The 15,764-nt window shown below is 44.2% G+C and overlaps 1 protein-coding gene across 1 annotated transcript in view; it reads right to left on the reverse strand.

Annotated features, from left to right (window-relative positions):
* The window catches only part of ZNRF3 (zinc and ring finger 3), a 95,145-nt gene extending 94,467 nt beyond the window's left edge, over window positions 1–678 (reverse strand). Inside the window, exon 1 of the mRNA XM_038187660.2 lies at window positions 311–678. Coding sequence (XP_038043588.2) covers window positions 311–541 — 231 coding nt within the window. The 5' untranslated portion in view covers window positions 542–678. The remainder of the gene's footprint in view (window positions 1–310) is intronic.
* Between the last annotated feature and the right edge of the window lie 15,086 nt (window positions 679–15,764).

Raw genomic sequence — 15,764 nt, forward strand, 5'->3', positions numbered from 1 at the left:
CGTCGCCGGGAGCCGCGGGCTGTCAAACCGGGCTCCGGCGGCGCCGCCGCCGGCAGCCCCGCGGGGCTCCGCGCCGGCCCGGCTCAGCGAGGCCCCGGCTCCTCGGACCCGCCGCCGGCGCGGAGCGCGGCGGGGCCTTTGTGCGCCAGCGCGAATCTGTCACCGCGGCCGCGGCGCCCCGCGCCCCCAGGCCGCGCGGCGCACGTGGGGCCGCGGCCCGGCCCGGCGCGGGCTTTGTGCCGCCAGGTGCCGGGCGGCCGGGCCCGCGGAGCCATCTTGGGGCAGGCGGCGCCCCCCGGCTGGCGCTCACCTGCACGATCTCGCCCTCAGCGCTCAGCGTGGCCCCCGCGCGGGAGAAGCGGCCCTGCAGCCCCGTGGTGTAGGTGGTGTAGTCGCCGCTGGGGCTGGACTCGAAGAGCACCACCTCCACGAACGCCGTCTCCTTGCCCAGCGCCGCGCCCGGCGCCGCGGCCAGCAGCAGCCCGAGCAGCAGCAGCGGCGGCGGAACGGCCAGCCCCGCGCCGGCCCCGCAGCCCCTCATCGCGCGGCGGGGGGGAGCGGCGCGCCGCCGCCGCGCATCGCTCGCGAGCGGCTCCAGCTCCGGGGCCGGGGTTCCGGGCGGGTCAGCGCCCCATGGCAGCGGCCCTCCCGCCGCGCTGCGCCGCGCCCCGCTCCTCGCCGCCGCCAGCCCCGCGCTCCCCGTCCCTCGCCCCGGCTCCTCTCCGCCCTGCCAAGCCGCTTCCCTTTCATCTGCTCCACGTGACGGCCACCGCGGGGTTATCTCCGCCCTCCGCGCGTCTCTGACCCGCTCCGTCCCTCCCTCGGCGCACACACGGCCCGCGGCTCGCCGAGCTGCGCCGGGAGGCGCGGGGTGCCGCGAGCGGGCGGCCGTGGGGCGGCCCGGCCCGGCCCGGCGCCTCGGCCCGGCCCGAGCACCGCCGGAGCCGCGAGGGCGGCCGGGCGGCACCGCGCCGCGCGGCGCTCGGGAAGGCCCTGGCAGGGCCGGGCTGCCCCACGCGGGTCAGGCCTGCAGGGTCGGGCGCCACGGGCCGCGAGAAGCGGCCCGTGGAGCCCGCCGGGGCCCGGCCCGCGGGGACGGGGCTGTTGGGCGGCCCGGCCCGCGAGGCCGTCGCGAAGCGGGGCAGGCGGGCCGCGGAGGCTGGAGCGGGCCGGCCGCAGCCTCCGGCCGCCGGGCTCCTCCTAGCCTGCGCCTCAGGAGTGCCCGAGTGCAGGAGGCACGGAGCTCCTGGGCGTGAGGGCTTCGCGGCTGCTGGTGGTACACGTCCCGTGAACGGACGCACCCTGAGCGGTCAAGAGCCGTCTTTATCTCTTTATAACCAAATGCAGCGTTCTTTCTCTGAAGGAGAGACGCTGCTCCTCTGCAGCACGTGCGTGGCAGTAATCTAACGTTTGCCATTTCCTGCATGCTGCTAGTGTCCAGCACGTTCCTTATGTGCGTGTGGAGCAGGAATGATGCAGCTCTTTGAACTCAATACTCTGCAAGAGTATGAGACAAGACAGTCAGATCCTTAGTGTGACACAGTGAGCAGCATTACCTTAACAAGTCACTGAACATTTCCGCATTAAGGAAGGGTCAAGAAGGGATCAAAGAAACATACGTTTTGAGCTTCTACCATGGGCCACAAAATACCCCCACAACCAGAAAGACAAGTACAATGGGTCCAAGGCTGCCGAAACCACTACATGCGTAGAATTGTAGCTGGAAGGAGCATCATTGTGCTCTAGCCAGGTTACAATACAGAGCACACTACACAAGCTCAAATGTGGTCAACACACATAATTTTTATATTATGACGTTATGGTTCAGTATGATTTCAGAAATGCATAGCATCTACTGCACAGTAATTCCTTACTGCAAACTACCTCTACTTGAAATTCCTTCATCTGTGAAACAAATGGCTGATATTTGGATATCATAGGCTTCCCTGCATCATAACCAACATGGGAACAGATTAAACGATGAGAACTCTGGGAGATTTTCTCCCAGTCAGCTACATTATCTCACAACCTATAGAAAAAGGTGAGATGTATGCAGGGGTGACTGTTACTACGACGAGGATTGCTGTTATTTGGGCCCTCGTGCATGTATCACGAGGAAAAAGTCTTTTGACATTCAGCTAGTTTTCTTTCTTCAATAACTTCAGTGGTTTAAGCAAATGACATCTAGAGTTTTTAACCTGATGCCTTCTCATTCCTTCAGGATTCCAGAAGAGGTTCTGTAGGCCTTATGCTCTTCCGTTCTTTTTCCTTTTAATGAGAACAGGTCTCTAAAATGAAGAATCAAAACATACCATTTTCTCTTGCTTCTCCACAGACGACTCATTTTTCTTACACCCTATTCACCTGTTTCAAGAAGTCCTTTCCAAAAGTCTTGAGTAGGATTTTGTATCTCAAGGAAAATATTTTAGAGATAGCTCTGCTCTCCAGTGCTGTAATAAATGCACAAGGCTTTCCTGCTCATCCTACCTGACCCATGCCAAGGGGTAGGTCTGATCATGGGGTCCTTCCTACCAGCCCAGCCATATTTTGCTTCTTCAGGGAAGGAAAAACAAGAAAGGAACAGGAAGCCATGAGCTGCTGAAGGACAACTGCCTACTTTACAAATCTCCCAAAACAGTTGCTTCCTGTATCAGAATGGGACTTAATCAATCACAGTGCCAAAGGAACCATAAACTACTATAGAGGAGACAGCACTGAGGACATGCAGCTCCAACAAAGTGTTAAAGGAGTAAACTACCACATGGAATACCTATCCATTTGCATGTGAAAGGCAGTGAAGCAACTCATTTTTAGTTAATAGTTTTATTTCTACTTAGTGTTTGAAAGCAACTTGCTTTTCTAAACCCACCCTCCATCAATGTTTTGAGATCAAGTCACCATTAAGAACAACGAGTTTTTTTCCTAACATTCATCTGACCCATTTATGACATTGTTAAATTCCATAGACACCCCTCCCCCCCCCCTCCTTTTATGTGAATTGTCTTTAATTTCTAGTCTTTAGCAAGTTTTTATACCCTGCTTGTCAGATTTGGGATGTCTTTTTTCATGATGTATTTTTCTTGTAAAAAAGTGCCACTGTAAATCGAATTACCTTAAATAATAACGCATTCATTGAAATAAACAGCTTAAGTTGTTGCAGGTCAATGCATCTCAACTGTCCTGAACTCAATGGGTATCTAATCAGGTGATGGGCAGTAGAAAGAGTTGGAATTTCAGTGTCAGAGGTTAGTGGGGTGTGTGCTTGTTGTCAAATAGAAAGTAACAAACAATGCCTCTTGCAGAATACGTTGGACACCCTTACATAGCTTGGAGGAACTGCACAGCATTATGATATTTGTTCCCCACTGTTGCAGGCACAGTGAGAGCCTGAGGACAGTTTCAGACTGGATGTGCCAACTGGTGAGTTTTGTACTGAGCACACCTTGCCATACTTAGCAGAAGTTTGCCTGTTTTGTTGGAAGTACTTATTTTAAGCAGCTCTTCCTTTATCACTTGTTCCATTACAGTGACGCTTCCTTAACTATGCCAATGTAGCTTTTGTGGAGCTGTATGGCAAATTGAATTAGAGAAGAGACCCATGCTAAAAACAGCCCAGGAGGGGAAGGATTATTTTTATATTGAAGCAGCAAGCTAAAATAGTATTGGGAAGTGTAATTTTAGGTGTGGAGATGTGAGCTGGAAATCTAGGAGTTCTAGGAGGCCTGGACAAGAGCTCAGCATGTGTGAAAGACAGCTTCAGTCCTACAAAAGCTGGAAAGAACTTGACATTCCTGATTCCTAGTTGTGAAACTAAGACGTTGAGAATGCTGTGTCCTTCTTTGCTGGTCAACAAAGTGGATTTGAATTTACTGCTGCAGTCTAACGGTTCAAATGTTAGGCAACTCTGTCAGTTCCATTGCATCAAACTTAAATGCCTTCAGTAAGCATCCATGAACGCTACATCCCCCCCCCCCCCCCCCCCCCCCCCTTTCTGTTTAATCTTTAAAAATTACATAAACACCATACCCTGAGATATTAGTAAGATTTCGGATTTAAAGATCAAGAAAATAGGGAGTACCCAGATTAGACAATTCAACGGTGATCTTGTTCCCTGTCTACATATACTGTGAAAGTCTTCTGTTACATGGGTACATTTTTCCCCATAGAGCTTTGCTTCACAGAAGGATCCCATTGCAGATACAAATCAAGGAAGTACAGGGAAAAAATATTATAGATAAGACCCTTGCCTTAGTTATTAATGAAACACAATCATCAGTACTCTTTGGATATTATCTAGGAATAGGCTCTCTTATACCCACCTAGAAGTGCTGTCTGTCCAGATTAGGTTGAGAGTTAGGAATGCAGAAATGGCAGGACAAATAAACCTGGAAACTAACTAGTGAAAAACATAGGAATGGGGCTCTATACAACAAGTAGATGGCATCCTAGCGCCAAAATAAAAGCTGGTAAAGATATGATACACCCTTCAAAATGATTCATATCTGTGGACTGCAGGCATAGCAAAATCTCCCTGCAGTAAAATACCAAAGACTGACATGAGGCACTAGGTCTCAGATCACTGAGTTCCTCCTACTTGGGCAGAAATCCAAGCAGGAGGTTGCAGAAAAAGAAAGGACCGTCTATTATTAAAACAATAAAATATTTCAAATTGCCTTCTTTCTCACCTAGCATCATATAGCTGCCAATTCGGTTATGCCATAATACATCAAATACGTTTTCTTTTTTCCCCTCTACACAACAAACCAAGGTACAAGTTCTGAAATACAGAAGCCCCAAGCATTTATAACTGCAACTGAGGTCAATGAGAGCTGTGGTTTTAACATAATGAAATGATATATAACGCGAAAAGGTCTGAGAAAGTATGTCCTGAAAAGAGGGCAGTCAACATCAATGGATGCTTTTGATATTAAACTTCCTACATCTCATTTTCCTGGCAAAGAAATGAGTACTATAGGGTTCTCCGCCTCACACAGTGCTCCTGAGAGAAAACAATGCTAATATAGTACCCACAGACTACTGTGATTAATGTTACAGAAAAGGCCCAAAACAAAATTAATGATTTTGTACCAAGAGCAAAGATGGAATATTGTGCAGGAAGTACAGCCCTGCACATCAGACAAGAAGAAAACAAAACACTGATAACCACTCACAATGTGATCACCAGCCATTCTCAATATTAAATGAGGCAGTAATCCAGCTTCCTCAATCTTTGCTATCTCTATACTTGAAAGAAGACGTCTGAAAGCTGCTTTCTGTCACATCCATGCAGTCAACCACAAATACAGCACACTGGAAAACTCCTTGAGAACCTCTTTTAGCCTCATTCCATAAAGAAATTAAACATGCGTTATCTGCCTGACAGCCCCATCATCCTTGTGAACATATTAGCTACTTTTAACAAAGCTTAAGGGCAGATTGGAGGTCTTAAGACAGTATATTCTTGCAATTTTGTGAAAATCAGAGGCTCTGGACTTGGTACCGCAGCAGCATCCAGAAGGACATGCAGGAGACAGAGAAAGCTAGGGCAAAAGCTGAGCTTTTTCAATTCCACTGCCCAAAGAACAGTCTGTTTGTTGTTGATCTTACAGATCTGTTTGTTTGTTTTAATAAAAAGGATCCTTTCTAATGTATCCCATTTAATTAACATGAAGCTTTTGTAACTAATACGCATTTTAAGAGTTACCACTGTGAAATGACATAAAGAAATGTGTGCATGTAAATGTTTGGTATAGAAGTGCCCCTTGGGGGGGCGGGGGGGGGGGGGGAATGGTGTTCAGCTGTTACACATTCAGCATGGCAGAAGCCAGAAAAAACGTATATGCACAGCAGCAGATTAGCCACAGCATATCATAGAATCATAGAATCATAGAATATCCTGAGTTGGAAGGGACCCTTAAGGATCATCAAGTCCAACTCTTGACACCGCACAGGTCTACCCAAGTTCAGACCATGTGACTAAGTGCACAGTCCAATCTCTTCTTAAATTCAGTCAGGCTCGGTGCAGTGACCACTTCCCTGGGGAGCCTGTTCCAGTGTGCAACTACTCTCTCTGTGAAGAACCCCTTCCTGATGTCCAGCCTAAACTTCCCCTGCCTCAGCTTAACCCCATTCCCGCGGGTCCTGTCGCTGGTGTTAATGGAGAAAAGGTCTCCTGCCTCTCGACACCCCCTTACGAGGAAGTTGTAGACTGCGATGAGGTCTCCCCTCAGCCTCCTCTTCTCCAGGCTGAACAGGCCCAGTGCCCTCAGCCGTTCCTCGTACGTCTTCCCCTCCAGGCCTTTCACCATCTTCGTAGCCCTCCTCTGGACACTCTCCAACAGTTTCATGTCCTTTTTATACTGTGGTGCCCAGAACTGCACACAGTACTCGAGGTGAGGCCGCACCAGCGCAGAGTAGAGCGGGACAATCACCTCCCTCGACCTACTAGCGATGCCGTGCTTGATGCACCCCAGGACACGGTTGGCCCTCCTGGCTGCCAGGGCACACTGCTGGCTCATATTCAACTTGCTGTCTACCACGACCCCCAGATCCCTCTCTTCTAGGCTGCTCTCCAGCGTCTCATCGCCCAGTCTGTACGTGCAGCCAGGGTTTCCCCGTCCCAGGTGCAGGACCCGGCACTTGCTCTTATTGAACTTCATGCGGTTGGCGATCGCCCAGCTCTCCAACCTATCCAGATCCCTCTGCAAGGCCTTTCCACCCTCATTTGAGTCCACAACTCCTCCAAGTTTGGTGTCATCAGCAAACTTGCTCAAAATGCCTTCTATTCCTACATCCAGATCGTTTATAAAAATATTGAAAAGTACCGGCCCTAAAATGGAGCCTTGAGGGACCCCACTGGTGACCGCCCGCCAGCCTGACGCAGCCCCATTCACCATAACCCTTTGGGCCCTGCCCGTTAGCCAATTGCTCACCCATCGTATGATGTTTTTATTTAGCTGTATGCTGGACATTTTGTCCAGTAGGATCCTATGGGAAACCGTGTCAAAAGCCTTGCTGAAGTCCAAAAAAATCACATCAGCTGGTTTCCCTTGGTCCACCATACGGGTGATCTTATCATAAAAGGAAATCAGGTTAGTTAGGCAGGACCTACCCTTCACAAACCCATGCTGGCTGGGACCAATGACTGCTTTGTCCCCCAGGTGCGCCTCAATACGTTCGAGAACCATCTTCTCCATGATTTTACCAGGCACTGACGTGAGACTGACAGGCCTGTAATTGCTAGGGTCTTCTTTCTGACCCTTCTTGAAAATCGGCACAACATTTGCCAGCTTCCAGTCTACCGGGACCTCTCCAGACTCCCAGGATCGTTGAAAAATAATTGAGAGAGGTTCCGCGATGACGTCCGCCAGCTCCTTCAGCACCCGGGGATGAATCCCATCCGGACCCATGGACTTATAGGGATCCAGGTGGAGTAGCAGATCCCGCACACGTTCAGGGTCGGTCGGGAGTTTGTCATCCCCACCGTCCCGGTCCTCCAGCTCGGGGCACCCTGGGTCCCGAAGCCCATCATCGGCATTGAAGACAGAGGCAAAGAAGGCGTTAAGCGTCTCTGCTTTGCCTATGTCATCGTCTGTGAGAAGACCTTCCCTGTCAAGGAGCGGCCCTATGTATTCTTTAGTTCTCCTTTTTCCATTCACATATCTAAAAAAACCCTTTTTATTTTCTCTCACAGACACAGCCAGCTTCAACTCTAGGTGTGCTTTAGCCACACGAATTTTCTTCCTACAGACACGAGCAGCATCCCTGTATTCTTTCCATGTCACCCGGCCCTCCTTCCAGTAGCGAAACACTCTCTGTTTCCGCCTAATCTCCATTAGAATGTTCCTGGTCAGCCACGCCGGCCTCCTGCCCCGCCTGCCTGACTTGCGATATTTAGGAATCGCCTGATCTTGTGCTTCTAGGAGGCATCGCTTAAAGAGTGACCAGCACTGGTGGACATCAAGGCCTTCAAGAGCAGCTTCCCAGGGGACCTTGCTGACTAGTTCCCCGAGCAGCCTGAAGTCCGCCTTCCCCATATCTAGGGATGAGGTTTTGGTGGCACTTTTCCTTCTGTCACCGTAAATTTTGAACTCAACCACTTCATGGTCGCTATGACCGAGGCGGCCACCAATCACCACATCTCCCACCAGACCCTCTCTGTTTTCTAGCAACAGGTCTAGGAGGGCACCTTTCCTAGTTGGCTCCGTTAGCACCTGCACCAAAAAGTTATCATCTAGGTGCTTCATGAACCTCCTGGACTTGCTCGTGTCAGCCGTGTGGCACTCCCAGTTAACGTCTGGCAAGTTGAAGTCCCCCATAAGGACAAGGGGAGTTAATCTCGAGGCCTCTCTTAGTTCTGTAAAGAATAAGTTATCGGCGCTATCGTCCTGGCCAGGCGGTCTGTAATAGACTCCCTATGTTGTCTTTTGCTCGACGGGGATGCTTAAGAAATATGAAAAGCAGTGAAGACAAGAAATCAGGTTGCTGAAGGGAGGTGATAAGGGTAGGGTCCCAGCAATATTAAGAAAAAATATACTGAAAACAATGTATCTTTGGGTCTATTGTTTTGGCACTAGCTTCTTTATCCTCCTGACTACTGAGTGACCCTGGCTGAAAACTAGTATCAGTTATTAGCAGAGCAAAGAGCAGATGACATTTTCAATTAAGTGCTTTTTTATGACAAATTACCAAAATCCAACCTCTTCTAAGCTACCTGACAACCTGCAACACTCTTAGGTTTTGTTTATTTAGTCTGTGATAAGTAGAGCAAAAATAGCACTCAAAAGACTGGCTGAACTTTCAGCCAATAATCATGTGAATTTTTAAAGAATTTTTCTCAGATAGCATCAAAAATTTTAGCATCACAAAGGAAAATATGGTCCCTTCTCAAAGAAATAAAGAAAATAACCAATGAGCATGGATTAAAAATTCACTTCAGTTACTGTGAAATTTTGAATTTCTGTCTGATTAAGACTTTTTTCAGTGTTAACAAGACCTTGTGTGGAGCATAATTTATCTTTCATTCACTCTGTAAAGAAAAAAGAAAATCTCTTATAAGGGGCAGCTTTAACAAATTAAATAGTAAGAAAAAGATGGTTCTTACTCCTGTGATTTATCATATGAAGTGATCTGATAACACCAGATAATTCAGACTGGCATATTTCAGTGGGGAATCCATTCACAATGGTGAGGGCAACATGTCACTGCAGAGTCCAGTGACTGTCTCCCCCCACTGGTGAGCAATGACCTTTTCACATTTGTGCTGTAACAACTGAAGTATTTGCAATACTGTACCCACATAGAAGGTAACGGTACTCTTTTTCCTTTTAACTAACTGATATTCATCACAAGTTTCATCACAATCTGCCGTTTAAATAAAATAAAATAAAAAAAAAAAAAAGAAAGAAAGAAAGAGAAGAGAGAGGAGGGGAGGGGGAGGGGGAGGGGAGGGGATTGTTGCTATCTCCAGCTAATAAAAAATTTCTGATCATACAGAACCAAAAGAGAATGCTAGATGAGAATAATAATTTAATTGGGGGGGGGGGGGGGGGGTGAGGGCAAAGTCACCTTCTTTCTCCCCCCCATGAAAAAACATAGTATCTCACTTCAGCATTAGACTTTAAATAATAATTCTGACACACCTTCAGGTTGAAAAATCAGTCTGTGTATGATGACTGCAGACAGTTGGGCTAATTCATAAATTATCGCTCCAAAGCATTTGGAGAAGGATTGAGAATGTGAGCACAAAAACAAGTTACCATGAAATAACTGTGGGCATGAGATTACTTCACATTAACTAGAGGATGTAAACGTGCATACAGTTAGCTCAAATTGCTTCTAGGTTATAAATTCACACAGCAGCTTAATCACAGCCATTCACTTGTTCATCCATGCCTAAGACACTGCCTTTTCTTTCAAAGTCCAGGTCAGATACAACAGAAACTGAGAAAAATATCACTGACTGATCAAAAAGAAGCATGCCAATTCAACTGGATTAAAATGAAAGAATTATGATTAAACATTACATTTTAAACACTGCCAAAATAACAAAATCTGGATAGTACCAGTGGATTTGTTGGTAAGTATTCTTAATAATGGTTTATGAGTGCTATAAATGCCCATTTTAACTGAGACTAGCAATTTTCCTTTGAAGTTGATTTGCATCTCCGTTTCTATCTGCTGTCCTTCCTAGAGGAACAACTGCCTGCCATTTCCTTTGATCAAATCATTAAACTGAAGCGAAGGAAAAAAAGGGTCCCATAGTATAACCGTAAATTACATTGACTCAGCATCTTCTTTCTACATTACAGATATTTATTAGTATTCACTTTGGAATTCTGGGCTGTTATGCTACACTCAAGTTTAAGAAGCAAGTCGTGTTTCAGAGGTCCCCTTGTGTAGATTAAAGAACATCATTGAGGGATTCAGGACATACTTTAATTGCACTGTGCAGTGCGGTGACATCTACCTTGGCTTTAAATGGGTATCACAAGCAATCTAACACCAGCAGCAGAGTTCTGTACAACTGGATAGAGGTTCTGATGACCAAAGGAACTTACTTGACTCTTAACTGAGTGAGAAGGTAAGTTTTCCATTAGAGTACTTCTTAAATCAAACTTGAGAACTGTGTTTTCATAGTAAACTGTACCTGAGAAGTCCTCACAGCAGAACAAGCAGCCATATAAAGGATAAAAAGAGAGCTGCTTATCTCATTCATACCACCACATGTGCCTTTCCAGATGATTTCAGTAACTGATAACTCAGACTTTCTACTGTCCATGTTCCCTACATGTTTTAACACCACCCTCTGCAGAGACCAGGACAACAGCATATTTCATAAGCAAATGAAATTGCTGTACCTCCTAATAAGCATGTAAACAGGAGATATATCATTTTCTGTGTAAATTCATATAACATGCCTGCCCACTTTAATCACCAGGTAAAATTGTTATCCTACATCTCTGGAGACATGATTGCACAGCACAAAGGCTCAGGTTTGACTGAAAGCTTTACTCAAATATGCCTGAGCGCCTGATGAGTTTCCATTACTGAAGCAGCATCAACAGTTACCATCTTTTGGTACATGGAAATGTATCTCCAACACCCCTTAAGTCACATCTGCTGCTGCATTTCAGGAAGAGATGCTGAGATGCACTAAAGCTGAGCAACCAGTAGGTGACCTCCTACACTCGAAGAGCTAGAGAAGTTCCTTTGTCCACTGGCAAAACTCACCAGGTATGTATGAAATGTGCCAAAATATCTCCAGAAACATTAGTCTGAATTAAAGATGCCTCTCATACCCTTCATTTTCATGCACTCAAATTTTACTATTGCAGTTATGAACAAAAGGCCAACTGAAATGGGCAAAATGCTTTTAATATTTATCAAAGATATATTTTCATCATTATCATCAATTACTCTAATATAAATTAACAAACTATTGTCACTTGTCAGCTCAATTAAAAAAAAAAAAAAAAAAAAAACAACAAAGAAAAAACAGAAAACACTGTGGCAGTTTATGTTAAGAAAAAATATCATCTATCCGTGACTTTCTCTTTCTATTTAAAGTTAAAAATGGGAAACACAATTTTCTAAGTTAACCAGCATTGACGCAATCCAAATTAATCAACAGACTAGCCACAACAGCTTCAATGATTAAAAAATAAATAAAAAGTTAACAAAATTCCCTGCTAATATTTGAAAAATTAAGGTTTCCAATGTCTTGAACAATGTGTATTTATTTAAATCTGTATGAAGTGCAAACATTCTGGTTTAGGAACCCTTCACTCTTTCTGTAGAAGTACAGTTGTCTACCAAAGGGAAAAGATAATGATGAATCAGACCAGCAAAACTGAAATATGTTAAACCATATTAAAAATATCCTTATTTAGTTAACTGCAGCCTTTTCTTTTTGCAAACTATTGTACAATATACAGCACAAGTTTATATGAGAGTTGCAATGCAGTACAGATACGCATGATATACTGATTCCTTCAGGGCAGGCACAAGAGATTATCTAAGCAAAGAAAGAAAAATGAGTACTAAGAAATAAACTATAATTGTTACTGTATGCTATTTGCTCATGTAAAATCTTCACAAGGACAGACAGAATCAATAAGAACATCTGGAGCCAAGTTTTCCAAAATTATCTTTAGAAGCAATATCCCTTCATTCTGCAAGAAGTACCTTCAAATACATCCACACAAATGTCTTTCTCTGTATTCTTAAACCTGCCCTCCCCAATTGCTATGCATCAGCTCTACTCAGTTCCAGTTACAACTTCACTGAATCCTAGATTATTGTTAATTTTATGTGTTCATCATGGCATCACTGTAGAAAGCAGACTGCTTAGCATTAGCTGCTTAGCACTAAAGTTAATCAAGCCTTAGGCCATGAGAAACTACCCTTGTAACATTGGTGTGAAACTGCATAGCTAAGATCAGAAGAACTAGCTTTGACCAGCAGATAAGGGAAATATGCATAAACTTGAAAAGGCCTCAGGCCAAAGATGCCACCAAGGAAACCACAGATGAATGAATTGAGAAGCAAGGAGACCCCAGACAATAATGACTGACTGGAGAACAGCAGGGCACTGACAGTGCCGCTATAGGGAGGTTACTTCATAAAAACTACATAAAACCAAAGCCAATATGAAATGGGGTCCCTGAGAGGCATCCAGCTCGAGCTGTAGAATTGTATGAGACTAATAAACATCTTTCAAAATATTACCTGATTCTTAAGCCATGGGACCCTAAGGTCAGATCAAAAGAATGATGACAGTAAAGTAATTCTGCATTAAATCCTGTATTAATGGGAGCAGTGGTGTAATTTCTTCATCAGTTTTGGTGACCTAGGTAGGACCCTGGGCAACCACCATGAGACCCTCTCACCTCCAACTGTCTATTTGCTGGCATCAGGTGAGTTCACTCAGGGCCCTGGGGATGAGAAGTGCTGACTGGTGAGTTTTAAATTTATGTTTTAAATACAGGTTAAATTCTGGGAGCATGCTGAAGTGGGAAATATACCTACCACAGAAAAGGGGACACCTTTAGCCAAAGTACTGTGAAATTAGAGGAAAATAGATGAAATTGCAGGTGGACCACAGCATATGGGTTATTACTTTTGCAGGTATCTCTACAGGTATCATCGTAAATATACAGTACTGAAATGTGTGTTGTAACCAAAAATCAACTTATGTTAGAGGCTATTGTTATTCAACACCCATATAAGTAGCCAGTATGCTAATAAAAACAAAAGGAGACTGTAGAAAAAGAAATACGTAACAGCTTAGCACCTCAACACTAAAGTTGAGGGAGCCTTAAGGCTATAGGAATGTACTTTTAACCTTTTGTTTTTAAATGGAGAAACCAGTAACTCAGAACCAGTTGAAACTAGAATACAAGGGAGTAGGAACAAGACTAACTACAAAGTTTCCTAACTTTGAGATAAGAGAAAAAGAGAAGTCATAAATACAAATAAAGGCCTGGAGACAGAAAGAGACCTATCAGAAGGTGAAGGCCGAGGCCCAGAAATGCAGTTGGATAACACAGATAGCGTGCAAAGGAGATGTGGAGGAGTGAGGACTATAAATCAGAAGGCTATCGGACAATATAGGTCACTCCTGGGAGGCAACCAGCTCAAACTGTCAAGTGTTATATTAATAAATGATCACTATTATAATAATGAGCTGATTCGACTTGAGGCATTCAATTAGGGTTGAACCAAGTGAAGTCAGAGGTGGTGATGGCATAATTCCTGAAACAGGTAGCTACAGCATAATTGGAACCGTGGTCCAGGTGGCAGCTGCATAATTCCTACCATAGCATGTAGCAGTTCGTTCTCTTTGAAAAAGCATTCAATATAAATAACATACATCACATATTTCTGAAAAACATTTACATACAATCTAAATACTAACTGATGAGCAGCAAAGAGAAAAAGTTAAAGGTTAAATTTAACATGCCCTGAGGAAAAAAAAAAAAAAAAAGAAGAAGCAAACAAGGGCAATTTAGTTGCATCCACCTGCGTAAATTCACTTTCTAGTACCAGTAATTCCTAATGAAAAATTGGTTCTTGCTACTGCAATTGTCATAAACAAAGTTTTAAGCAGAATTAGATACATGGAGTATTTCCTGTGCTGTTGCTGTCTATTCAAGCAGAGCTTGGTCTTGGCAAGTACTGCACACCTGAGCAAGTTTGGTCCTGATACAGTAGCTAAATTTGTGTCATTGAGCTGTCTTGTGAAACCTGATGTTTTCCATAGAGCTTTGTATAAATAGTGATTTTTTACAATAATCAGAAGTTTTTATTCATCTGATTACTTGGAAAAGCAAAGCTACTCACAGTCTTGGTACAAAGCACACTAAAAACCATGAAAAGCCTTCACAACTCCAAAATTATTTGAAGCCTTAGGACTATAGACACTTCTCAATTTAACATCGTGACTAGTGTTTCTGGAGTCAATGTATGGTACAAATTGCTGTTCTTGCAACCCCTACCTCAAGCAAACCACTATTTAAAGTGAACAATATATAAACAATACAAAATAAATTCAAAGCCTGTAATTAGTGTGCATAATGTGCCAGCTGTTGATACTAATTGCAATGGACAAATCCCACGCTACTAAGTTTAAAGCCAACAAATAGACTTCTGACTTAAAAAAAAAAAAAAAAAAAAAAAAAAAAAAAGGCAATTAAATTGGGACTGGCTAAAAAGAAAAAATTACTACATTAAAAATTGATTCATTCATGCAAAGGTGAATTAAGCAACTATTTACTCTATTTCAACTTATCTATTAAAGACTCACCTAAGTTACAAACTCTGACAGGAACTTTTAATTAATCACCCTAAAACACTTCATTTTCCACATTCAATTACTAGTATACAATCCATTTAATTAGCATAGAAAGAGCTTCAACTGTCTCAGATCAATTACTTGAGAATCATCATTAAGATCAAGTGCTAACAGAGCAAATGAAGTTACCAGAAAGGAATGATAATAGACTTGCCCCTCTGTGAGCACCAGAGCATTCAACAAAGTAAAAAGGTATGAGGTAGGAGGCATACAATTCTGGTAACGCTCCTCACATTTTGGGTCATGCTGAACTTGCTGAGACTGAACTCATTCCTAACTTGTTGTTTCCTGATAATTTTTCTCTGCCCCTTTTCATGGTGGCTCTCTTCTGACAGCTTGATACAGGCTTCTGTGTACAAAATAAATAAATAAATAAATAAAAAATATATAGAATTAGGTGAAGGCACTCAAGCAGAATAATGTATGGAAAACATTTCAAAATTACAAAACAATAAAGTTGCCAGAACTCTCACGGACTCTGAAGTTCTAAGAGAATTCCAAAGCCCAGGGAATGAAGCCTAAGAAATAGGAGAAGGTATTTCCTTTCAAAAGCTAGCACTGCTTCAAAGAGCTAGGTTTTGCCAGCAGGAAGTAGTCATCAAATTTTCCTAAGCACAGTTGTTTACCTCCCAGAGTATTTCCAAGCAGAGGCTCCAGTTCTGAACCAGGATGTGCAAACAGGAAAATTTACTGGAACAGGAGCTTTTAGGTATGTGAGATTTCAACAGTTGGCTACTTTCCTCAGAGATCTCACACAGTATGTTAAATATTTACACAGAATCCAGAACGCAGGCTGCCAGTTCACTGGGACAGTAAAACAGCAAGTTTGGTCTCTCTTTTATTGCCTGTTCTGCAACATCACCCCTAAAGATGCACTGAAAGTATCATCTCAATTGAGTATAGTACTTTT

This window comes from Anas platyrhynchos, chromosome 16 (assembly GCF_047663525.1).
Source record: "Anas platyrhynchos isolate ZD024472 breed Pekin duck chromosome 16, IASCAAS_PekinDuck_T2T, whole genome shotgun sequence".
NCBI classification, from domain to species: Eukaryota; Metazoa; Chordata; class Aves; order Anseriformes; family Anatidae; genus Anas; species Anas platyrhynchos.